The 25952-nt window shown below is 50.5% G+C and overlaps 1 protein-coding gene across 4 annotated transcripts; it reads right to left on the bottom strand.

Moving 5' to 3' along the window:
- Positions 1–39: 39 nt before the first annotated feature.
- On the bottom strand, positions 40–13447 carry LOC105476378 (ATP binding cassette subfamily G member 4). 4 transcript variants are annotated; one of them, XM_024791077.2, is made up of 16 exons: positions 13202–13446; positions 12284–12533; positions 9234–9288; positions 8345–8462; positions 8096–8228; positions 7915–7965; positions 7575–7720; positions 6038–6161; positions 5812–5926; positions 5483–5625; positions 4499–4597; positions 4113–4281; positions 3909–4009; positions 2302–2460; positions 2032–2150; positions 40–1807 (listed from the first exon to the last, which is right to left on the bottom strand). In XM_024791077.2, the coding sequence occupies exons 3-16, from the start codon at positions 9286–9288 to the stop codon at positions 1582–1584; spliced, it is 1758 nt and encodes a 585-aa protein (XP_024646845.1). In that variant the 5' UTR covers positions 12284–12533; positions 13202–13446; the 3' UTR covers positions 40–1581. The 4 variants fall into 4 exon arrangements, with proteins under 4 accessions (XP_024646845.1, XP_011730541.1, XP_011730542.1 ...); XM_011732239.3 differs by lacking the exon at positions 9234–9288 and having other exon boundaries at positions 13119–13447; XM_011732240.3 differs by lacking the exon at positions 9234–9288 and having other exon boundaries at positions 13202–13445.
- Between the last annotated feature and the right edge of the window lie 12505 nt (positions 13448–25952).

Genomic DNA, 25952 nt, shown 5'->3' with positions numbered 1-25952 from the left:
CCTTGCAGCGCACAGTACCAGGAGGCAGATCCACACACATTTACACATTGCATACTGTATAAATATAGGTTTTATTAATAATGGGTGAAATCCCACGAATACAACTGGCATCTCTGTGTGATAGGAAGAATCTGTGGCAGGGTGAGAGGAGGTAGACACGGATGTGTACAGGAAAAAGGAGGGAAATGAGCCCTGGGGGAGGGGAAACAAGAAACAGAATGAGCCTGGACCCACCAGGAAAGCCAGACATGCTCTGTGTCTGCCACCTGGTGCCCAGGGCAGGCTGTTCTGATGCCCAGGGGCCACCTGCTGATAGGAATGGTGGAGGGACACGGACAGGGGTTTGAATGAACAGCAGTGGCTGGGGAAGGGGTAGGGGAGTGAAGATGCCAGCATGGAGCACAAAAGGAGGGCCATGGGTGGCAGTGGCCAAGGCCAACTTATGCCCGTGTTTGTGCTTGTGTTGGGTCCTGAACTCCAGGGATCTAGTGCCCTGTGCCACCCCTGGCTTGGGAGGAGGGAAGACTTGGGGGTAGACACCTGCAGGTCCTGTAGACACCCTGGGCAGCACCAGCCTTATCCTTAGAGTCTCCAACATGGGATCCCCAGGAGGAGGTTGGCACTGTCCTCCTGCCACCACCAGCATGCCACCATCACTCTTCCTCTGCACTGTAGAGGATGGCAAGTGTGTAGGGCTGAGATGGCCTGTTCGCATGTATGTGCCTGTCACTCCGGAGAGGGAGGGAGCATCACGAGACCGTGCATGCATCAGGGGCAGCGAGAAAGGAGGGTTGGGTCTTCCCCCACTCACCCCCCAGAATAAAGTGCATTCTCCAGTTCCAGTGGCAGGTGGGAGAGAAACACATACATTATTGCACAGGTGCCACCAGGCCCTACTCCCACCAAAGGTGATGGGGAGGGGGACGGGGCATCCCACAGCCCCAGGCCTCTCCAATCCCCAGGATTGGGAGTGGTGACCTAGACAGAAAATCCAGCTTCTGTCCTGGCAGATTGTCCAAGTGAGCCAGGGTCTAGGGGTGGGGAGAAGGGGAGGAGGAGGAAGAGACTTCCAGAGTCCCTCCCTGTCCATTTCAACTTCCATAATGGGACTTCCAGGGGACCCCACCAGGGCCCAGCCCTGGAACTCCAACCTTATAGCAGCCCAGTTTACAAACACTTGTGTGGTGGGGACCCCCAGAGGGGGCCACTTTGGTCAGTTGTAAGTGGGGGTCTGGAGAGCCTGGGGCTCCCAGGCAGACAGCAGAGGAGGGTGCCATGGGCAGGAAGGAAGGAGCAGCCTCCCAGTGGTCTTTGCATGCAGGTGTTGGAGAGAGTAGGGAGGAAGCTACAAACTGCATCAACTTGGGAAGACTCCTGGGCATGGTGGGGAGGGCTGGAGCCCCCACTCCCAGAGTCCAGGTTGGGAGTGCAGTCCGACAGCCAACCTGTGGAGGAGCCAAGGGAGGAGAGGGTAGCCCCGCCAGGAACCAGTGCCCAAGTCTATAAGGTTAAAACAGTCCCAAAGGGCTGGGGCTGGGGGCTTCCTGCTGCAGGGGCTGGGGTATAGGCTGGGGCAAGCCTCTATCTCTCTGACTTGACCCGGTAACGGAGCACAAGGTAGGCCAGCAGCCGCAGGGCTAGGAAGAAGATGCCCAAGACCAGGAAGTCCATGTAGAGCTTGGCATCCTCCACATCCAGCGCTCGGAGGATGCTCTGTGGCTCGCGGAATGGACAGCGTTCCTCTAAACATGTCAGGTCTCCTCGCTCCATGCCATAGATCGTCAGGATCACACCCTCAAAGCCATACCTAGGCAGGCAAGGATATCAGATAGGACACAGCACACAGGGTCCCTGCTCTCTGAGAAAACTGCCAGAGCCCAGCTGCAATGCTTTCATCCCTGGGGCACAGCCAGGGTGCCCCTGCCCAAAGGATAATGGGGCAGGCAGCAGACTTGGCACAACCCAGGAAGCCCTGGGTATGGACTCCTCCAGGGAGAAGCAGAGGCGAATGAGGAGGGCAGGGGTACTGACCTGACATAGGAGAGATAGGAGCTCCATTGCAGGTAAGTGGGGATGGTCTTGAAGCTGACAAAGAAGCCGGAGAATAAGAGGACAGGGATGGCGGTAACTGGGCCCACAAAGGTGGCCACCTAGAGGGGACGAGAAGGGGCCAGGCCATCATAGGGGTGACCAAGACAAACCCAGGTTTCCTAGAGCTCCACCCTACCCCTTGCACCAGGCCCTGCTTCCTCCCACAAGACCTCCTCCCACCTTGGGAATCCCCAGCTGCCGGCCTCCCACCTGTAGGGAGTTGGAAGCAGCTCCGATCAGCAGCCCCAAAGATTGGGCCACCAAGGCGGTGGCAGTGGCCAGGGCTGAGAAGAGCAGGAAGCGGCTGGTCTCAGCGGGCTGGCCCGTCATCCAGTACACAATGCTGCAGTACACCACCGGACACACCACCTGGGGAGTGGGCACGGACTGGGCAGTGGACTTCAAGCCAGGGGTACAGCAGCCAAGACCTCCACTCCACCCAAGCCTGGGCCTCTAGAATACCTATTCCCAGGGTGCCCATCCTGCCTCCACACTCTCGTTCAAGCTGTCCCCCAGACTGACACACGTCCCCTTCCTCCCTGGCCATATGACCCTCACTTATCTTGTCTCACGTGTTCCGTTGGGTCCACCGTGACTGCTTCAGGCACAGTGACTTTTCCCTTCCCTGAGCGTCTAAAGTCCTTCCCACCTGGACCAGCTTATTCATTATATTGTTAATTAATTAACTCTCCATAGGAGAGCCATTTTGTTCCCCCATGAGCTACCAACTCCTAGGGGTCAGGGTCTGAGCCTACTAAATACAGTCATCCCCTGCTCAAGGGCATGTAACCAAGAGCCAACCAAAGGCCAAAGGTCCAGCTTGTGCTCTTCTCATTAAGCCAAGCATCCTGTTGTGCTGTCCACCCTGAGGAAGGGGTACCTTTTTCTAATTTGCACAAATGCATCCTGTGGATTACTGGTGGCCCTGATGCTTGGAACAGGGTGGTACTGGCAGTAACAACAACCAGCTAACATTTATTTGGCACTTCGTGTGTGCCAGGCACTATTCTAAGTACTTTATATACATTAACTCATTCAATTCTAACAATCCTCAGGTAGATAGTATTGTCATTCCACTTTATAGATGGGGACACTTTAGCAAAGAGAGTGATTTGCCCAAGATCTTACAGATAGCAAGTGGCAGTAAGAGCCAGAGAGTACACCATTGTCGACCACCCCTAATAAGAGTTACAGAGTCATTTGTAGGGCTATTTCCTCTTTTTTTTTTTTTTTTTTGGAGACAGGGTCTCTCACTAACTCATCCAGGCTAGAGTGCAGTGGCGCAATCTGGAGGCTTACTGCAACCTCTGCCTCCTGGGCTCAAGCAATCCTCCCACCTCAACACTGCCCTCAAACCCCCACTGCCCCCAGTAGCTGGGACTATAGGTGCACAACACCATGCCTCACTAATTTTTGTATTTTCAGTAGAGATGGGATTTCGTCATGTTGCCTAGGCTGGTCTCAGACTCCTGAGCTCAAGTGATCCTCCAGCCTCGGCCTCCCAAAGTGCTGGGATTACAGGCGTAAGCCCCGCACCCGGCCCTATAGGGTTATTTTCATCGTTTTCTGTTTGCTGTCAGTTGTTCTCATTAAAACATAAGTTCCACGTGGTCAAGACTATATCAGTCTAGTTCATTGCTATATCCCTAAGGCCTGGTACAGAGCCTGGCCTATGATAGGTACTCACCATCTATTTGCTAAGTGAGTAGAAGGACAGCAAAGGAAGGAAAGTGACAAGTTTGAGGGAGGCAAGAAAGCAAGGATAGAAGGAGCAAAACAAGATGGAGGCACCGGGCAGGTGGGAGGAAGAGGCCCACCTGAAAGGGCACGTCAGCCATGGTCTTGGCCAGGTAATACGCTTTGAGGCTGTACCAGTAGTTGAGGTGCTCCCTCATGAAGACCGCCATTTCTAGGGGGACTGAGGACACAGGCTGCTTAGGCACAGCCAGCCAACACCCTGGCCCCTGCCCCAAGCCCCAGCACCCACGCCCTTGCCCCATGCCCAGGGCAGGTCAGCTCACAGGTGAGCACAGTTGGCATGAGGGCGGCGAACATGAGGAACAGCATGGAGAAGAAGAGGCAGCCGGTGTTGTTGAAGACCTTGCTGGCATCGTCGCCAATATGCAGGTAGAGGAGGCCGATGAGCACGCCAATAACCACGTGGGACATGAACCGCAGGTGGGTCAGGACCTTGGGAGGGGTCATCACCAGGAGAGGGATGTGTTACAGGCCAGGGCAAGCCACAGAGCAGGGTAGGAACTCGGAGCTGTCCTCACAGGCACAGAGACCCACAGGCACATTGTGGGGCTGTGAGGGAGGGTCCCCATTCCCATCTCAGCTGCTAGGAGCCTACAGCCCAAAAGGTCAGGCCTGTGCCAGCCTCCTCTCCCCTAGCCTGACGCCTCACCGTGTCCCTGAGGATGGACAGGAAGGTCCTCTTGAAGAGGATGCAGAACTGTGTGAGAGTGCTGGTGGCAAAGGTGTGGCTTTCAATGGGATCCACTTCCTGGGAAGAAGAAATTGGATCGGGATCAGGTGAGCCTACCCCATTCACCCACAGAACACCCAGCTCAGTGAATTAAAAACCTCAGAGCTCTTCCCCAGGGCAGGGGTCCTCCAAGTCTACAGAGAATCTTCCACCATTAAATTGTGTTCCTGAAAGCCAGGCTTAGGGGTGTGAATCCGAGTGAGATTCAGACACAAAGAGGGGGCAAAAACTTGGGAGGGAGGAGATGGAAAGAAAGTAATGGACACCCGTGGTGGCTAATAATAGATCAGTTACTTCTTTAATCCATCAAAACATATTAACTCTAAGGGTATAATTCCTTTATGCCACTAATTATACAGTAATATTATTTAATAATGATGATAATGACAACAATAACAACAAAGACTAACCAATCTGGTTTTCAGGGGTTATAGTGTCTCATTTAAGGAAGAGAACTAGCACTGGGCAGATGCCCGCTGTACCAGCTACAGTGCTAAGAGCTTTATGTGATTATCTGATTAGTCCTCCCAATCACCCTGTGAGGTAAGTATCATCATCTCTAAGTTAGAGAGAACAGTAAGCCACACTGGCTACGAGGCTGGGGACCATGTTGATCTTGCTTACCAGATGAGCACTATGCCAGGACCAAGGACAGCACACTGTAGCTGCTCAACAAGAACTTGCCAAATGAATACGTGAATGAGGAAACTGGAGCTCAAGGAGGTTAAATAACGTGCCTAAGGTCACGGTGCTGTTCATAGTAGGTCGATTCCAAGTCCTAGGTTCTTCCGTACCCAATGGTTGCAATGCCTCCAGGGAACAGCCTCTTTGACAGGGCCACTGTCCATGGTCCAGTCTCCCCTCCCCAACTATGCCCTCTCTGCCCTCTCCACTCCTACTCACCGGAGGACAAGGGGGGCAGGGGGCAGGGACCTCGTTCTTCTCAGGGCTGCTCTTCTTCTCAGCCATGGCACACAGCCCATTCTGCACAGCCCTGAACAACATGGGGTTCAGGTCTCCATACTCGCCAGAGGCCACCTCGATGACTGGGGACACAGAGTGGAGAGCTCAGTTTAGATTCATCCTCACTTCCCAAGGGCAAGTCAGTCCCGCCTTGGGTGTGTGGGGAAGGCGGGCGACGGTGAGATCCCTATCCCTAGAAGGCCTGAGTGCAGAGCCTCCAGGTTCGGCCCGCTGCCGTTTCCCAGCCCCTACCCACGACCCCCACTCACTGAAGTCAGCCGGGTTGTGGTAAGTGGGGCAGTGCAAGCCGAGTCCCTTTAGATAGGGGATCAGGTTGGTGACCACACCTTTGAAGATGCACTGACCCTGGCTCAGGATGTAGAGCTGCAGCAGAAAGAGAAGGGTAAGGAAGGAGCAGCGGGCCAGGCACCCCTACTGACCCCCTTCCATCCCTCCATCTCAAGCCAATCCTCCTTGAGGCCTGGAGACACTCACCTTGTCAAACATCTCAAAGAGCTTGGCACTGGGCTGGTGGATGGTGCAGATGATGGTACGGCCCCCCTGTGCCAGGGACTTCATGAGGGACACCACTTGGAAACAAGAGGCGCTATCCAGACCACTGTCCAGAGAGAGGCCACCAGGGGGCCACGTGAGGTGGGTGAGGCCAAAAGAAGGGAGTGTCTGGGGTGGGGCAGCTGCTGTGAAGGGGATGAAGCTGGCAGGAAGAGGGCACTCTGGCCACATCTGTATCCTTTACTGTTCAGGCACTTGGAGGTATACCCAGAAGCCCAGAGCACGGTTCAGTTTAATAAGCATATATTGAGGACCTGTTGTATGCCAGGCACTGGGATTACAATGATGCATAAATAATACATAGACTCTGGTCTGGAAGGAGAGAGAGACAAGCACACAGATGATTTTGGGTAATGCGGAAAGTGCTGTAGCAACACTGGGTGAAAGAGGGGGAGGATTCAGCTCAGCTGTATCAGGTGTTGGAGGGTAGTCAGAGAAGGTTCCTGAGCGAGCCCAGGAGTAAGAGCTAAGCAGGTGAAGGGAAGAGGGGAGGCACAGTGGTGAAGGGCATTCCAGCAGAAGACACAGCATGGGCAAAGCTTAGAGGCATGAAACACGTGGCTTGACCAGGGAATTATAAGCAACTCAGTATTATTAGAGCATAAAGTACATGACATGAGGCTGGAGAAGTAGGTTCAGACCAGGCCCTTGTAAGTCACCTGACTTTATATTTTGAGGACAAGTGGGACAGGAAACACTGCATGTTTTAAGCAGGGGAGTGAGCACTGCAGACTTGTGTTTAGAAAGTTCACTCTGGTCAGGCATGGTGGCTCACACCTGTAATCCCAGCACTTTGGGAGGCCAAGGCGGGTGGATCACAAGGTCAGAAGTTCAAGACCAGCCTGACCAACATGGTGAAACCCCGTATCTACTAAAAATACAAAAATTAGCCAGGCATGGTAGTACCTGCCTGTAATCCCAGCTACTCAAGGGACTGAGGCAGGAGAATCACTTGAACCCAGGAGGCAGAAGTTGCAGTGAGCCAAGATTGCACCACTGCACTCCAGCCTGGTTGACAGAGCGAGACTCCGTCTTAAAAAAATAAAAGAAAGTTCACTCTAGCTACAGTTTGGAGGAAGGACTGACTGGGAGACACTGGAGACAAGGAGATAAGAATCTGTTGCTGTCCTGAATTTAACATCAACATTAGCGATGGGGCAGGGCAAATATGAGAGATATCAAAAGGAGGCGGAATCAACAGGACTTGGTGACTGATGGCCGAGGGTGACTGGAGAGGGAGGTGTCAATCGGGGAGGACATCTGGATCTCTGCCCGGATGAAGGATGGGGCCACTCACAGCAACAGATTTGGCAAGGATGGAGATGAGGAAGAAGCCCTTATCTTGGCCCCAGGAGGATGTGAACAGAGGCTCTGGATCATGGAGAAGATACAGCCTCCAGCCCTGGCGCAGGGCCGAGAGGAGAGGGGTATGCTGGTGGGAAAGGGTGAAGAGAACTACCTGGTGGGCTCATCAAAGAACATGACAGGCGGGTTATTGACCAGCTCCAGGGCGATGGCCAGACGCTTCCTCTGCCCGCCGGAGAGCAGGGCTGTCCTCGTGTGGGAGCACGACATCAGGCCCAGTGCCGTCAGGATCTCTGTCACCTGGCCCCACCCCACCCATGCCAGGTCAGCTTCGGAGTCTCTGCTTCCCCCAGGCACCACCCCAGCTTCAAAAAGCATCTCCCTTAAGTCCACTGTCTCAGCCTAGGCCGCCACTCTCCCACCCCCAGCTCGGGGCCTTGAGCTCAGCAGCACCACAAAAGGGAGTGGCGCTGCTGCCTCCCTTCTCCACTCACCAGCTCCTTCTTCACCTCCTGCTTCTCACTCAGCTTCAGGTTAGCAGAGACCTGGGGTCCAGAGAGTAAGCGAGAGAGGTATGTGTGGGAGAGAGATCTGCCTTGACCCCTCCGCCGATGGGGAAGGTGGGGACAGCAGACAGAGGGGGTTGCTGGGAGGAGGGGACTATCCAGCCCTCACCATCATGGCTTCCAACACCGTGAGGTGCGGCAGCAGCATGTCATCTTGCATGATGTAGCAGGACATCTTGCGGAAAGTCCTCAGCTCCCGCGGCCTCCCATTAACCAGGATCTGCCCCTTCATTCCAGACTCCCTGCGGGGATGGGGGTTGAGGATGGGGGTCAAAGCCACTTCAGAATACCTTCTGTGTTCCCCAAGGGATACTTCTTCCTGAGTCCTGCCCCCATTCCACCCCAGTCTCATTCTTACCTGTATCCTGCCAAGATGTTCATGAAGGTGGACTTGCCAGCCCCTGAGGGGCCCATGATGCCAATCAGTTCCCGGCGGCAGAATTTACCTGAGAGGCACTTGAGAAGGGTCTTATAACCTGCAGTGAGGAGAGGAGGAATTTTTGGTCAGGCTGCAGTGAACAGAGGTACCCCCAAAATTCTTAGGAGCAGCCATGGCTATCAGTGAAATAGGTAGTCCCTATTCAGTGTGATTGGGTTAGGATGGAGGAACAACCCTCATAGCCCTGGCAGGAACCTGTCCCTCTCATCCCGTCCCCCTAGAAACCACCACCACTAATATCAAAGTACCAGAGGCAACAATCCTCTTCTAAAGGGCGTGGGAAAATCCACATGTCTCATAGATGGGTGTGGAGAGGGGATCAAAGCTGTAGAAGCCCCTGGTCCTCTTCTGTAATCACAGCGGCCACTGTCTCACCTCCTCCAGGAAAACTTGCCCACTACTACAGCCCGAGCTGGCTGCCTATCCCCTGTGTTTCCATAGCACCTCTCCTATCCGAGCATGTTTGTTACTTGATGTGCCTGTCACTTGCCCCACTCTCCCAGCCTCTTAGTCAGTGAGCTCCTTGGGGGCAGTGTCTCACTCATCCTGGTAATCTCCGTAGACTGTCTGGCCTGTAGTAGATGTTCAGTGAGTGTCTGTTCCATGAGCGTGAGTTCTCAGAGCTTTTCCCTAATTCAGAAAAAGCCTTCTTCTTTGCACTCTCTCTGCCCACCAGGCTTGTCTCTCTAGCCCCTACATGGCCCAGTAAAATCTCACCTTTCATTCATTCATTGGAAGGCAGCATATGCATTTAGAGCACGGTTTGGAGTCAGGTGGATCTGGGTTCAAATTCTGGCTCCACACTTACCAGCTGTGTGACCTCGGGCAAGTTGCTTAACCTCTCTGAGCTCCAGGTCCCTCATCTGTAAAATGAGGATGATAGTACCTATCTCATAGGGTTGTTGTAAAGATTCAATGAGATAATATATGTAAAACATATGACACAGTGCTTGGCACATAGAATGCATTAAAAAGTGACATTTTACTATTAATCCTACTTGACAAATGCTTATTGATATCTACTATATACCAAGCTCTGTACCAAACACTGGACAAAAATTGAGGAAGACATAGTTTTTGTATTCAAGAAGGTCATAATCTAAGTAAGATAGACAGACAAAAAAATCTATGGAGAAAAATCAAATTAGAGTTATAACAGAAGTACAAAAAATGTGCTGTGAGAATGCAAAACAATGGAATTGATGTGAGTCGGAGGGGCAAGGGGAAAATCAAGACTGGCCTCATGGAAGAGGTGGCATTTGAGCTAAGCCTCGGAGGATGAGCAGGATTCTAAAAGGCAAAGGGAAAGCAGAGGCCCTCCAGGCTTTGGGAGGAAAAGCTCTGTGATATAAAAGTATGTGTATTTACACTCACAATCCAAGGAACAGAGGGCAGAACCTACATGGAGTGACCTGGTGAGACATGGAAGTGGAGGGGAAGGATAAAACCATCAAGGAGGGCCTCGCTTGCGATGCTGGCAGACGTGCCTCGTAGTTGAGGACATGCCAATCCCTTACCTAGCACCTTGCTCATTGCCGCCCCCTCTAACCCCCACAGAGCCCAAGTCCCTCCCCATTTCACCTCCTTAGTGTCCTTAGTGGAGACAGTGAAGGGAAGGCATATTTAACCCTCCCTCCACAACACCCAGGACTGTGTTCTGGGCCCGGCTGTCCCTCTGGATGCTTCCCATCAGAAGGGGGAGCAGCTCCTGCCCACTGTCAGGTCCTGATCACAGCAACTGCCTGGATGGTACCCATGGTTTACAAAGCTTCAACTGTTTCTCTAACAACATGGGTGAGGCAACTGGGGACTAGAGACATCTAGTGACTCACCCAGGGTCACACAGCAAGTTCTTTCCTGGGAGAGGGAAGCCGTGGGCTCTAGCCCTCTGCCTCAGTCCTCCTCGCCATCAGTCAGAGACATTTGGTGGTGCACTCCAGCATATGCCTTTCAGAGCCACTCACAGGAAGTGATCTCTTGCAGGAGAAGAAACTGGCAACAACGAACCTTCCCCTCAATTAATTACAGTAGCTGGTTGAACACTGATGCCTAACACAAAAATCATCTTACATTTGCCTCTCACAGATACCGCCTCAGCTGAGCTTCACACGTCTGTGTATTCTTATCATCCCTGTTTACAGATGAGAAAAGCAAGGCCAAGAACGGGTAAGCAGCCTGCCCAAGGTCACACAGCTTATAAGTGACTAGGAACCTATGTCCCACAACTGCTCAGCACAGAAGAGACCAGCCAGGCCCTTGGGCTGGAGAGACACTGGTATTCTAGTTCTGCTGCCGTCAGTAGCTCTCTTTGCAATTTTGTCAAGTCACTTAATCTTTAAGGCCTCTGACTCCTCATCTATAAAGGAAGGATAATAATATATATTCCCAAGGACTTAATAAGGTTATTATTAATGTTAAGTGAGATTATTAATAACAATTAAAAGGAAGCTGTTTTGAAAAAATAAGAAATGTCATATATATTTAGGGGAGATAACAAATCCTTACTTGGGAAAGGCAGAACTCACTCTCTCTCCATCCCCCTTGCTTTCTTTCCTTTCTGTCTACCCCTAACTGCTTTCTGTCCTCTAAAGAAGGGGAGAGGGATTCAAAGGAAAAGAGAAGTCATCGAGGGGAGGGCAGGGGCCAGAGAAAGGGATGACGGATGAAAAAAATGGCAAAATGGCCAGTAGAGCAGAATGAGGCTGGCAAGGTCAAAAGGAGGGAAGGACCAGGTGAGGGGTATCAATCTGTAGCTGGCACATGGAAGCAACTGGAGAGCTGGCCCGTCTAGACACATTTTTAAAACAATCTTAGTTTCTTCTTAAAATTATGAGGAAATGAGAGAGCTAAGGAAATAACAACTGCCTCATCATCTTGTCCAGAGCTGGTCTCAGGACTGAAAGAGGCTGCTTAGGGACAGGGCACACTGGGCAGGAAGCCTAGATGCCTCAGTTTCCATTGGCTCAGCCATGTGACCTTTTGGTCACTCTTGGGAATGAGGGTTTGGAGAGTGCAGAGAAGATCATGCTCAGCCCTGCTCTGAAGCACCCCAAACCTATCTGTCAAACCTCAGAGAACAATGTCCCAGCCCCACCCCAGCCCACACCCAGGCTCTGGGAAACAGCCTCAGCTTCCCTATTACCAGCTAAAGCTGCTCAGGGTAGGGGCTGCAGGGGCTGCTCAGGGTTCAGGGGAACCTGTTCTCATGGGCAGGAAGGTGGAGGTGATGGGACTGCTGTACAGGGAAGAGAGAGAAAAGAACAATGCATGGAGAGCTGGGAAACCAGGCTTCTGGTCCCAGCTCTGCCACTTGACTAGCTGTGTGACATTGGTCAAGTTACTCAACTTCCCTGGGCCTCAGTTTCCTTATTAGTAACAAAGAGATGACATCTATCCTGCCAAACCGCCACCCTCCCTGCTTCTGAGCACTGTGGTAAGAATGGAGTAAGATGACAGGAATGAGAACGTCTTTATAATTAGGTCCAAGGGTATTGCTCAACCCTGCAGACACAGCCCCTTGCTTTTTCATACTAGTCCTCACAGTTAGGAATCCTCCATAAACAAAAGAAGGAAAACTCATCAAGGACCACTCAAGGACCAGAGGTCACAGGATCTCTTTAGAAGATAAAGCTTCAATAACCAATTGCACCCAGTATCCCATGGTGCTCACAGGTGTGGGGGAGAGTAGATCCTGACACCCCAACAGTGCAGTGAGCAACGGGCTGGGACCCAGATTTTAGTGTTTCCACAGAGCCCACTGGTGCAGGACTTGCCGAACATGGGACACCCAGGCCTCATGCTTCTGGAGAGGCAACTCAGAGAGGGCCCACGGACTCCCCCTACCAGGCTGTTCCCTACCCCTTTTGCGCCAGCAGGGCCCCTCCCGCACGGAATAGGACAGCTCCACGAACTCGATGTCCACGGCTGAGCGCTTGGGTAGGTGGGAGAAGCGCTGGGCTTCAGTGATGTGGTTCTCCACCTTCTTCAGGTGTGTGGTCAGCACAGGGGGTTCCGCCCCGTCCTCCAGCGTCACTGCCATGGCCACAGCCCCCGGACCTAGTCCACAGCCCACAGCCTCCAGCGCCTTCTCCGCCATCACGCCGCCGGCCTGCGGGGAGAGGGCCTGCTCAGTTTGGGGCAGACTACGGAGCCCCGCTCAAAGCTCCCTGGCGTTCCAATGCTTCCCCCGCCCCCACTCCCCACCTCCTTCTCGGGGCAGATCCGCGACTGTTAGCCCCGCACTCTGCCCCCGCCCCCCACTCCCCGCACGGAGACGCTCAGTCCCGGGCAGCCCAGCTCCAACCTGGCTCCAGCCCGTCCCCTTGAAGCCCTCAATCGCTCCTTCCTCCCCGCGGCTTCTCTAATCTCCTTACCCCGCAGGCCAGCAGCCCCTGGGGACTGAAGGGATAGGGGGCGGGGGAGAAGGGGCAGCCGGCCGAGGCTGCCAGCTAGGAGGTCGGGGTATCAGGGTGAGTGCAGGGCGGACCAGGGGAAGGCGGAGAGGAGGCTTCAGGCCTCCAGCTGCGTCCCACTCCCCATCCCTTGGCACGATGCCCAGGCCGGCCCCTCCCGCCGGCACCCCCGGGCCCGCGTGCCCCGGGCTGTCCCCAAAGCCAGGCGCACCACCCGGACTCAAAACTAAGCACCCCACGGCGGCTCAAGCCCCCGCCCCGTCTCCCGCATGCCTAGTCACCTTGACGCGCCCCCGGGCTGGTGCGAGGCAGGGATGCTCAGCGCTGCCACGGACCAGGGACGGAGAGCCGGGGATCCCCTTACCTGCCTCGGGCTGCGGCACCCGCGTCCCGGCTCCCGGTCCCGGCGGCCCGGGCCGGGGCGGGGCCGGGGCGGGGCAGGCGAGGCAGGAGGGCCGGCCCTCGGCTCGGAGAAGATGGCAAGGATGGTGAGAGGCGGTTGGGGTCGCGCCCCGACTCCGCTGGGCTGTGCACACCCGCTTCCCAGAGCCTGGACCCGGACGCTGTGTCCTCCGAGCCCGCGGGGCGACTGCGCTCTCCTCCCAGCTACTGCTCGCCGGTCCCGCCGTTCTTAAAGGGCCCGCGCCGCCCGGCAGCCCGCGGTGGGCGAGGACGGCAAAGGAGAGAGCAGCGCTTGCGGCGAGTGGGCCGGATCGGGTGCAGGGGTGAACTCAGGACTGGGGGTTGATGGCAAAGGGCCGACTTGGAGGCAGTGAGGAAAGGAGAGCTGGAGTCATTCCGTGGGGACAAGTCTCTGGAAGACAGATTAGGCAGTGGTGCTGGGGGTGGGGAGAAGTGGAGGGATTGTAAAGGTGTCAGTCTGTCTTCACACACGATACCAGCCCCCCAACAATTTCCCTCAGTTCCAGCCCATGAGTGCAGGCCTCCTTCCAGGAATCCCCAAACTAGGTACAAAGGCTTTCAAAAACGCAGGAGCCTTGGGACATTGGAACATACTCCCCTTTCCCCATTCACACTTTCTCTGGGTTAGGACACTAATAAAGACGGGGAAATGGCAGCAGCTTTGGGAGAGCCTGCAGCAGCTCCAGAGTTAAACTGGAACCCAGTGCTCAGTCTGCTCCGACTGCAGTCACCTAGCCAGATACAGGCCTTCAAGACAGGCACATGCCATATCCTGGAGGGACCTGTGTGCCAGGGCATGCACAGGGCTCACAGACAGTGCTCCGGGAATCTCATGCACCTGCACATTCTCTCCCTTGCCCCCAAAGACTTCAAATGTAGGTCCCCAGAACATACTTGGGGCTTTCCCTTGCTCTGCCCCTTTCTCAGCCAATTCCTCTTGGCCCTTGCCTGTCCCAGCCACTATGTCTTCAAGGGGTAAGTAGGTTAGCTAGCCAAGACACGTGACCTGAGCTTTTAAGTTCCCACCTGTCACACAGCAGAGACGATGGGAGGGAAGGCTCTGAGGCTGCTGGTGCGACTGCCACCGCTGAGGCTTCTCCTTACTTGCAGCAGTTGAGAGGTTACTAGCAGTCAAACCTCTCCACTGCCAACCACTTCTCCACAGCCCTAAAATCTGGTGGTCCCTGGAGGATTTCTCTAGGCCCCGCCCTGTAACAGTGAGGTTTATGTGGGGTTTGGATCCAGTCTTTCCTGTCTTCCCCCAACTCCATGCCCCACCATCACCACCATTCCTCAGGACCAACCTCCTATTCTCCAGATGGACCCTCCATTCTCCAAGTCAACCTCCCATCAGCTACTATAGACCTCCCATCCCCCAACAGTTGCATTTATTAACTACTTTGTACTAGGCATTATCTCATTTAATCTTCACAATATCCCTATGAGACAGGTTTTACAACCCCCCTTTAGAGATGAAAAACTGAGGCATAGGGAGGTTAAGCAATAGTTGATGGCAGAGCAGGGCTTGAACCCCAAAGTCCCAGCTTTTACCTACCCTGCTAATTGGGCCTCTCAGAACCTTATTCCCAAATGGACTGTCTCCCTCTGTTTTCTAGACAGGCTCTTCATCCTCCTGATATAACCTCCATGTCTTAATACCACCCAGCTTTATTCTTTGGCACACAACTTTCTTTTTCCTTCCTTCCGTCCATCCTTCTTTTCTTTCTTTTCCTTCTTTCCTTCTTTCCTTCCTTTTTTCCTTCCTTATTTCTCTCTCTCTCTCTCTCTCTCTCTCTCTCTCTCTCTCTCTCTCTCTCTCTCTTTCTTTAATAGTCTCATTCTGGCACCCAGGCTGGAGAGCAGTGGTGAGATCTCAGCTCACTGCAGCCTCTATCTCCCGGGTTGAAGTGATTCTCCTGCCTTAGCCTCCTGAGTAGCTGGGACTACTAGCACACACCAGCACACCTGACTACTTTTTGTATTTTTTGTAGAGATGGGGTTTCACCATGTTGACCAGGCTGGTTTCAAACTTCTGACCTCAAGCGATCCACCCGCCTCAGCCTCCCAAAGTGCTGGGATTACAGGCGTGAGCCACCACACTCAGCAGATTACAATTTTTCATTCTCAAGAATAGACTATAGGCCAGGAATGGTGTCTCACGCCTGTAATCCCAGCACTTTGGGAGGCCAAGGCGGGTGGATAACTTGAGGTCAGGAGTTTGAGACCAGCCTGGCCAACATGGCGAGATCCCATCTCTACTAATATTAGAAAAATTAGCCAGGCATGGTGGCTCATGCCTATAATACTTTGGAGGCTAGGGCACAAGAATCGCTTGAACCCGGGAGGCAGAGGTTGTAGTGAGCCAAGATCACGCCGCTGCACTCCAGCCTGGAAGACACAGCAAGACTCTGTATCAAAAAATAAAATTAAATGAATAAGTAAATACATAAATAAATAAGCCAGACGTAGTGGCACATGCCTGTAGTCCCAGCTACTCGGGAGGCCAAGGCAGGAGGATCACTTGAGCTGCATAGACCACACATTCTTACTTCCAGGTCATACCATGGTTCAGGCTCATTTCCTTCCCCCAGATGAATCTTCCTTCCTTAGCAAAGAGGGGAAACTACATTTACTGGATGCCTACTACTTGCTAGGCACATAGCATAGAGCTATGGTTGATATCTGAGTAAAGGGCTGGGCCAGTCTCTTTCTCCACTATGTTCCTAGAACTTGGACACAGAAATTGCACTCAAAACCAGGTGTGGTGGCTCATACCTGTAATCCCAGCACTTTGGGAGGCTCAGGCAGGAGGACTGTTTGAGCCCAGGATTTTGAGACCAGCGTGGGCAATGTAAGGAGACCCCATCTCTACCAAAAAAAAAAAAAAATTAAAAATTAAAAAATTAAAAATTAAAAAAAAGAAAATGAACTCCATAGATACCCATTAACCGAACAGTCTAACCAGTCCTTGTAACAATGTTATGAAGTCAGTATTATTCTTCCATGTTTTAGATAAGGAACTGAAGCTCAGAAATGTTAAGTACAAGTATGAAGTACGTAGCTAGTGTGATGGATGTAGGGATTCAAATCCAGGTCTCAGTGATCCTAAACCATGGCTTTATGTATGATGTCAGACTTCCTCATTACCTATTGTCACCTTCCCACTTTATAAAGCAGATTTTCTCAGTTCCCCTCAACAGACCTTTCTAATTCTAGGATATAGAACCTTTCCAGCCTTCCAGAGGTCCACTAGCACAGACCCTTTCCATCCTAGAGATACTCCCCACTCCCACCACGTATCCCCCAGGATGGACCTTTGATTCCTGAGAACACACAGTTCCAACTCCTAGAGTAGACCTTGTAACTCAAGAGCAGTGGTCCTCAAATTTGAGCGCACATCCACATCATCTAGAGAGCTTGTTAAAACACTGATTAGATTACTGGGCTCTACTCCCAGAGTTTTTGATTCAGTATCTGGGGTGGAGCCAGAGAATTTACATCTCTAATGTTCTCAAGTAATGCTGATGCTGCTAGTCCAGGGACCACCTTTTGAGAACCGTTGCTTAAAAGAACCTTCTTTCCTTAGTCTAAATCTCCCATCCCCAGAACAAGCCCCCTATTTCCCACCACAGACTTTCTCCAATGTCCAGGTGGATCCTCCTCTATTCCTCCAAACAGAACTCCTCCCATTCCCTGAGATGGATTCTCCCCCTCCTCTAGGATTCTCCCAACTCCCACCCCAGACCTCCTCACCCCCACCACTAAGACAGAGCCTCCATCCAGGGCATGTTTCCCTAGGCCCAGACATGACATGTAAGGGTTGATGATAATTGGCTTAAGAGGAGCAAGGCAGAAGCAGAAAATTCCCATCTCAGCTTAGTGCCAGGAGCTAATCTAACAGACACAGGCTGCTCTGGGCAGGGATTTGTGGGAGAAGCAGTTGGTAAGCAGCTTTGTGGGCCTATGGAAAAAAGGAGGGTTACCAGGGTCCTATGGGAGCTGGAAAGGAATTCGACTGGGGGGATATTGTAACTGACCAGTTCTGCTTCCACCATCCCAGGTCCCTCTTCCACTGTGCCTCCCTTGAGCATCATGACAGTCTGTCACCTCTGGACAGAATGGTTTTGAAGTGTATTTGTTAATGAAGGCCCCTCTGCTGGTCACTTGGAGAGATGCAGCCCAGGACCAGGAAGGAGGGGTGGATAAAGACGAGACTGAGGACAAACCCCCACCCTGCCCCACCCAATCAGCTGGCTTCAGGGTTCCTGCCAGTATGTAGCAGCAAAGCTCTCCAGTCCTCCTGTGGCTCCTCAAGGCAGGAAGGAAAAATGTGCATAGGCGCTGCGTGGAGGCCGTGGAGGGGTAACTATTGATTACCTCTCCTGACCCCTTAGAGACTAGGCAGAGTCTCTGCTGTTGCTGTTGCTTTTTAAAAAAATTATAGGCTGGGCGTAGTGGCTCACGCCTGTAATCCCAGCACTTTGGGAGGCTGAGGCGGGTGGATCACCTGAAGTTAGGAGTTCGAGACCAGCCTGGTCAACATGGTGAAACCCTGTCTCTACTAAAAATACAAAAATTAGCTGGGCGTGGTGGCACATACCTGTAATTCCAGCTACTTGGGAGGCTGAGGCAGGAGAATCACTTGAACCTGGGAGGCAGAGGTTGCAGTGAGCAGAGATCGTGCCATTATACTCCAGTCTGGGTGACGAGAGTGAAACTCCATCTCAAAAAAAAAAAAAAAAAATTATAAAAACAACGAAACAAAATGAAGCAATTTTAAAGTGAATTTTTAAAGTGCAGTGTTTGTCTCTCCCTCTCTCTCCTGCTATGTACCACCAGTTCCTTTGATAAGAAGAAAGTGGGGTTCTCCAAAGCTGCAGAATGCCAAGGGTCTCTGCCCAAGTCTCTTATCTCTTTTTCTTCCTTCTCTTAAAACTTGAACTCGCACCACACCTCTTGGTTGTATCTTTTGGGTGGAACCAGCTTTACAGATCAGGTGTCTCCCCAGCTTTTCTCTGGGCCCTGTTCTCCTATCCTTAATATGGGTTGAGAATATACAGAAATAAACAAACTCAGTTTCTCTTACTGTATTCTCACAACACACTTCTGACGCCAGATGTGTGGGTGTTTTGCCCTACACTTTAAGCAAGCAATCAATTCTGCAGTGGACGCCAGCTGGTTGTCCTCTAATTCAATTCAATTCCAACACTACCTGCCTGGAGATCGTGTCAGATGCCACAGGTTGAGGGCTCAGTCCCACAGACTACCCCCCACTTCCAATGCCAATCACAAGCCGCAGGTTGTTTCTGTTCATGCTTCTGACCAACTGGCTATAAATCATGGTTCCCTCAACCCTCTCGTTTGGTTTGATTAATTTGCTAGAGTGGCTAATAGAACTTGGGGGAAACACTTTACTTACACTTATCAGCTTATTATAAAGGATATTACACAGAATACAGACAAAGAGAGGCAATAGGTGAGGTATGTGGGAAGAGGGTGGAGAACTTCCTTTTTTTTTTTTTTTTTTTTGAGATGAAGTCTCGCTCTGTCGCCCAGGCTAGAGTGCAGTGTCGCGATCTCGGCTCACTGCAACCTCCGCCTCCCGGGTTCAAATGATTCTCCTGTCTCAGCCTCATGAGTAGCTGGGATTACAGGTGTATGCTGCCACGCCCGGCTGATTTTTGTATTTAGTAGAGACGGGGTTTCACCGTGTTGCTCACGCTGGTCTCAAACTCCTGAGCTCAGGCAATCCGCCCACCTCAGCCTCCCAAAGTGCTAGGATTACAGGCATGAGCCACCGTGCCCAGCCAGAGGGTGGAGAACTTCTATGCACTCTCCAGGAACTCTCTAGGAACCTTCACATGTTCAGCTATCCAGAAGCTCTCTGAACCTCCTTTGAGTTTTTATGGAGGCTTCATTACATAGGCATGATTGATTAAATCATTGGTCATTGGTGATCAACTCAACCTTCAGCCCCTCTCCCCTTCCTGGTGGTTGTGGGGTGGGGCTGAAAGTCTCAACCCTCTAATCCTGCCTTGTTCTTTCCCGTGATCAGCCCCCATCCTGAAGCTACCTAGGTGCTGCCAGCCCTCAGTCAACTCACTGGGTCACAAAAAGACACTTACACTGTGAAGAGTCCAAGGATTTTAGAAGTTGTATGCCGGGAAATGAGGGAAAAGACCAAATATTGTACATTTGTACAGTCGTCCCTCAGTATCTGTGGGAGATTGGTTCTGGGACTCCCTTCGGATAATCAAAGTCCACAGATGTTCAAGTCCCAATATAAAATGGTTTAGTATTTCCGTATAACCTATGCACAGCCTCCCATATACTTTATTATTTTTTTTTTCTTTTTCTTTTCTTTTCTTTTTTTTTTTTTTTTTGAGACGGAGTCTCGCTCTGTCGCCCAGGCTGGAGTGCAGTGGCCGCATCTCAGCTCGCTGCAAGCTCCGCTTCCCGCGTTTTACACCATTCTCCTGCCTCAGCCTCCCGAGTACCTGGGACTACAGGCGCCCGCCACCTCACCAGGCTAGTTTTTTGTATTTTTTTTAGTAGAGACGGGGTTTCACCGTGTTAGCCAGGATGGTCTCGATCTCCTGACCTTGTGATCCGCCCGTCTTGGCCTCCCAGAGTGCCGGGATTACAGGCGTGAGCCACCGCGCCCGGCCTCTTTTTCTTTTTTTTTGAGACGGAGTCTCGCTCTGTCGCCCAGGCTGGAGTGCAGTGGTGCGATCTCAGCTCACTGCAAGCTCCGCCTCCCGGGTTCTCGCCATTCTCCTGCCTCAGCCTCCCGAGTAACTGGGACTACAGGTGCCCACCACCATGCCCAGTTAATTTTTTGTATATTTTTAGTAAAGACGGGGTTTCACCGTGTTAGACAGAATGGTCTCGATCTCCTGACCTCGTGATCCGCCTGCCTCAGCCTCCCAAAGTGCTGGGATTACAGGCGTGAGCCACCGTGCCCAGCCTATACTTTATTTTTTTAAATTTCATGTATTAAAGCAGACTTTGCAGTAGTTTTGATCTGATCATTGAAAGCTGGCTTTGAATTCCCTGCACACTTATATAAATATTATATATAATATATACTTATATAAAAATATATACTTATATATTTTATATATACTTATACATATGTAAATATATACTTACATATTTATATATACTTAAATATATACTTATATATAATATATATTTATACATTATATATGCTTTTATATATGTGTGTGTGTGTATATATATATTTTTTGAGACAGTCTTGCTGTGTCACCTGGGCTGGAATGCAATGGTGTGATCTTAGCGCACTGTGATCTCAGCTCACTGTGATCTCTACCTCCTGGGCTCAAGCAATCCTTCTGTCTCAGCCTCCCAAGTAGCTGGGATCACAGGCATGTGCCGCCATGCCCAGCTAAGTTTTGAATTTTTAGTAAAGACGAGGTTCTGCCATAATGGCCAGGCTGGTCTTGAACTCCTGGCCTCAAGTAATCTGCCCGCTTCAGCCTCCCAAAGTGCTAGGATTACAGGCATAAGCCACTGTGCCCAGCCCTTCCCATATACTTTAAATCATCTCTAGATTAGTTATAATACCTCATATTATGTAAATGCTATGTGAATAGTTGTTATACTATTCCGTATATTTTCAGGGAATAATGACAAGGAAAAAAGTCTGTACACGTTCAGTACGGATGCAACCACCATTTTTTTTCCTGAATATTTTCAGTCTGAAGTTGGTTGAATCCATGGATGTGGAACCCACGGATATGGAGGGCCAACTGATACGTTTCACAATATCATAAAGATCCACCCCACTGATGGGTGGGTCAGAAAGGTCACTTCTAGTAGGCATTCAAAATGCTTTATTTCTCTTGGTCTACTCTACTCCAATGACCTGTCTCCACTCAGCAGCCTACTTCCCTGCAGACGTACTCTGGACTCTGAATAGCTCCATTTAAAAATGTCCCCTTTCTGGGAACGCTAGTACACTGTCAGTAGAAATGTAAATTAGCACAGCCACTATAAAAAACAGTGTGGGCCGGGCACGGTGGCTCATGCCTGTGTTCCCAGCACTTTGGGATGCCAAGGCGGGCAGATCACTTGAGGTCAGGAGTTTAAGACCAGCCTGGCCAACATGGTGAAACTCCTCTTCTACTAAAAATACAAAAAAAAATTAGCCAGGTGTGGCGCCACATGCATGTAATCCCAGCTACTTGGGAGGCTGAGGCAAGAGAATTGCTTGAGCCCAGGAGATAGAGGTTGCAGTGAGCCAAGATTTGTGCCACTGCACTCTAGCCTGGGTGACAGTGAGAATCTGTCTTAAAAAAAAAAAAAATCAGTATGAACATTTCTCAAAAAACTAAAAATAGACCTACCATATGATCCAGCAATTCCACCACTGGGTATATATCCAAAATAAAGGAAATCAGTATATTGGGGAGATATCTGCACTCCCATGTTCATTGCAGTACTATTCACAATAGCCAAGAAATGGAATCAACCTCAGTGTCCATCAGTGGATGAATGGATAAAGAAAATGTAGTACATACACACGGTGGAATATTATTCAGCTATAAAAAAGAATGAAATTCGGCCAGGCACAGCAGCTCATGCCTGTAACCCCAGCACTTGGGGAGGCTGAGGCAGGTGAATCAATTGAGGTCAGGAATTCGAGACCAGCCTTGCCAACATGGTGAAACCTTGTCTCTACTAAAATACAACAATTAGCTGGGTGTGGTGGTGCACGCTTATAATCCCAGCTCCCTGGGAGGCTGAGGCAGGAGAATTGCTTGAACCTGGGAGGTGGAGGTTTCTGTGAGCTGAGATAGTGCCACTTCGCCACTGCACTCTATCCTGGGGGACAGAGCCAGACTCTGTCTCAAAAATAAAAATAAAAATAAAAATAGGTCAGACGCGGTGGTTCATGCCTGTAATCCCAGTACTTTGGGAGGCCAAGGCAGGTGGATCACCTGAGATCAGGAGTTTGAGACCAGCCTGGCCAACATGGTGAAACCCCATCTCTATTAAAAATACAAAAAATTAGCTGGGCGTGGTAGCAGGCGCCTGTAATCCCAGCTACTTGGGAGGCTGAAGCAGGAGAATTGCTTGAACCTGGGAGATGGAGGTTGCAGTAAGCAGAGATCACGCCATCGCACTCCAGCCTGGGATATAGAGCGAAACTCTGTCAAAAAAAATAAAATAAATAAATAAATAGATATATAAATAAATAAATAAAATAAAAATAATGAAATTCTGTCATTTGCAGCAACATAGGTGGAACTGGAGGACATTGTGTTAAGTGAAATAAGCCAGGCACAAAAAGACATGTCTCATGTTCTTACTCATATGTGGGAACTAAAAAAGTTGATCTCATGAAGGTGGAGAGTAGAATGATGGTTACCAGAGGCTAGGAAGGAAGGGTAGTGAAGTGAAGGGTAGGGGATGAAGAGATTGGTTAATGTCTACAAAAATATAGTTAGATGGAAGGAATATGTTCTAGCATCCCACAGCACAGTAGGGTGATTCTAGTTAACAGCAGCTTATTGTATATTTCTTTTTTTTCTCTTTTCTTTTTTTTTTTTCTTTCTTTTTTTTTTTTTGAGATGGAGTCTCGCCCTGTTGTCCAGACTAGAGTACAATGGCGCGATCTCGGCTCACTGCAACCTCCGCCTTCTGGGTTCAAGCAGTTCTCCTGCCTCAGCCTCCTGAGTAGCTGGGATTACAGGCACGTGCCACCATGCCCGGCTAATTTTTTGTATTTTTAGTAGAGATGGGGTTTCATCGTGTTAGCCAGGCTAGTCTTGAGCCCCTGACCTCGTGATCGCCCACCTAGATCTCCCAAAGTGCTGGGATTACAAGAGTGAGCCACTCTGCCTGGCCGCTTATTGCATACTTCAAAACAGCCAGAAAAGGATTTGAAATGTTCCCAACACGAAGAAATGATAAATGTTTGAGATGATTGATATCCTAATTACCTTGATTACACATTGTATGCAAGTATCAAAATATCACATATTACCCATAAATATGCATACTTATTATGCATCAATTAAACAGAAGTCCCCTTCTTGACCACAACCTTTCCTTTCTGCCCACTAATCTTCAGAAGCCTCACTGGAATCTCCAGTGGTGTGACTAACTGCTGTACTACCTTCAGATTCCCAGGCCCTCACCGTCCAGTCTGGACTTGATGATCCATCTCTAGCTGCTCTAATTGCCTTGCTCCTTGGCCCTGTGCAACCCATGTCCTGGCCACCACGCCATTGCTGTGATACACCCAGTGGTCTGTCTTCTGTTTTTGTTCCAGGGGTGCTCCTGTCTGCTAAAAAAAAAAAAAGAAAAAAAAAAAAGGCTGTGTGCGGTGGCTCAAGCCTGCAATCCCAGCACTTTGGGAGGCTGAGACGGGCGGATCACGAGGTCAGTAGATTGAGACCATCCTGGCTAACACGGTGAAACTCTGTCTCTACTAAAAAATACAGAAAACTAGCCGGGCGAGGTGGCGGGCGCCTGTAGTCCCAGCTACTCGGGAGGCTGAGGCAGGAGAATGGCGTAAACCCGGGAGGCGGAGTTTGCAGTGAGCTGAGATCCGGCCACTGCACTCCAGCCTGGGCGACAGAGCGAGACTCCGTCTCCAAAAAAAAAAGAAAAAGAAAATTGTATGGTTGTATTGAAGTTGCCCCTGTCTGATCTTGGTCTTCAACCTCAGCTGGGTGGTCAGGTCTTCTATCTCATTCTTGTATCTGTAAATGGCATTTCTAAAATGTGTCAATTCATATAAATCCTTAATCCAACAAATTATCCTCAATAACTTTAATTCCTACTTTATCAATGAAATAGAGACCACCGAGCATGAAATCCACCTTATGCCTATGAATAAAATCCATATCCACTCCCACTCCTACCTTCTTCTCTGTACTCCATTCCTTTCCAAGTTTTATTTATCTACTTGTTCTCTATATTCTTCCCACCCCAAATCTAGGGGCTTTACCCTATCAATAACCTCTCTCCTGTAGATTTCTCCCTTTTTTTGTTGTTGTTGTTTGTCTTTTTAGACAGAGTCTGGCTCTGTTGCCCAGGCTAAAGTGCAGTGGCATGATCACAATTCACTGTAGCCTGGACCTCCCAGGTTCAAGCCATCCTCCCATCTCAGCTTCCTGAGTAGCTGGGATTATAGGCACGCACCACCATGCCCTGCTTTTTGTAGTTTTTTGTAGTCTGGGTTCTGCCATGCTGCCCTAGCTGGTCTCGAACTCCTGGACTCAAGCAATCCTCTCACCTCTGCCCCTGCCTCTGCCTCTGCCTCCCAAAGTGCTGGGATTACAGACATGAGCCACCGCACCAGGCTTCTCTTGTATTTTTGAAATCTTCTCTCACTGGCTTCTTCCCTTTGGCTTCTAGTCTCTTTCCCTCAGGAAATTAGCCTTAAGTTCCACGAGGGGAGGGACATCCCCATTCCTTTCCAAGTTTCATCTACTTACTTGTCCTCCACATTCCCTCCCCAGCCAAGAAATCCAAGCTATTTAGCATAGTATGAAGAAGCTTTCACCATCTCCTCCACCCTTCCCTCTCAGCCTTAAGTCTCTCTGCTACTGTACATGAAGTGGATATGTTCCTCATTTGATTCTTGGTCTTGAGCAAAATTCATTGATTCATTTAACATGCATTGAGTGTCCAAATTCACTAGGTCATAATCTTACAGTAATGATTTATTCCCCATGACCATTCATCATTCCTCTCTCTTCTCATCTTGGAGAATCATTTTTCTTTTTCTTTTTTTTTTTTTGAGACACTGTTCTGTCATCCAGGCTGGGGTGCAGTGGCACAATCACAGCTTACTGCAGCCTCGACTTCCTTGGGCTCAGGCAATTCTCTCACCTTAGCCTCCTGAGTGGATGGGACTACAGGCATGCACCACCACGCCTGCGCTAAAGTTTTGTATTTTTTTGTAGAGATGGAGTTTCGTTATGTTGCTCAGGTTAGTCGTGAATTCCTGGGCTCAAGCCATCCACCCACCTTGGCCTCCCAAAGTGCTGGGATTATAGACATGAGTCACTGCACCTGGCCTGTTTTTGAATTTTCCTTTTTAGTTGACACTTTTTTTTTTTTGTTTTGTTTTGTTTTGAGACAGAGTCTTGCTCTGTCGCCCAGCCTGGAGTACTGTGATGTGATCTCGGCTCACTCCAACCTCTGCCTCCCAGGTTCAAGCAATACTCCTATCTCAGCCTTCCAAGTAGCTGGGACTAGAGGCATGTGCCACCATGCCCAACTACTTTTTGTATTTTTAGTAGAGACGGGGTTTCACCATGTTGGCCAGGCTGGTCTCGAACTCCTGACCTCAAGTGATCTGCCCACCTCAGCCTCCCAAAGTGCTAGGATTACAGGCATGAGCCACCATACCCGGCCATAGTTGACATTTTTTTATATCCACCCAGTTATTCTAAGTCCTCTGTGGTTGTGGACTTGTCCCAAATAAGAGAAAAGAAGTTATCTGCTTCCAACTCCTGGACCGCCTGCCTTCTCTCCTATCCCTACTCACTTTAAGGAACACTAAGACAGGGTGTCTCCTTAATCTTCAGACACCATGATGCTGGGACCAGGGTTGACTTTAGGTGAAACTCGAAGGTAACCAAATTAGTATCATCACCCTGCTTCCTCCAGGAGCCCACTGTCACCCACCACAGCCTTTAGTATCCTTCCAG

Source organism: Macaca nemestrina, chromosome 12 (genome assembly GCF_043159975.1).
Source record: "Macaca nemestrina isolate mMacNem1 chromosome 12, mMacNem.hap1, whole genome shotgun sequence".
Lineage (NCBI taxonomy): Eukaryota > Metazoa > Chordata > Mammalia > Primates > Cercopithecidae > Macaca > Macaca nemestrina.
This window is presented reverse-complemented; position numbering and strand designations above follow the sequence as displayed.

Excerpts from the sequence above, each read along its gene's own strand:
- LOC105476378 (XM_011732239.3), bottom strand. The coding sequence starts at position 12,521 with ATGGCGGAGAAGGCGCTGGAGGCTGTGGGCTGTGGACTAGGTCCGGGG. Across the intron at positions 8,229-8,344 it reads AACATCTTGGCAGGATACAG|GGAGTCTGGAATGAAGGGGC; the intron begins GTAAGAATGAGA and ends CCATCCCCGCAG. Across the intron at positions 4,010-4,112 it reads CATGCCAACTGTGCTCACCT|TCCCCCTAGAAATGGCGGTC; the intron begins GTGAGCTGACCT and ends CTGTGTCCTCAG.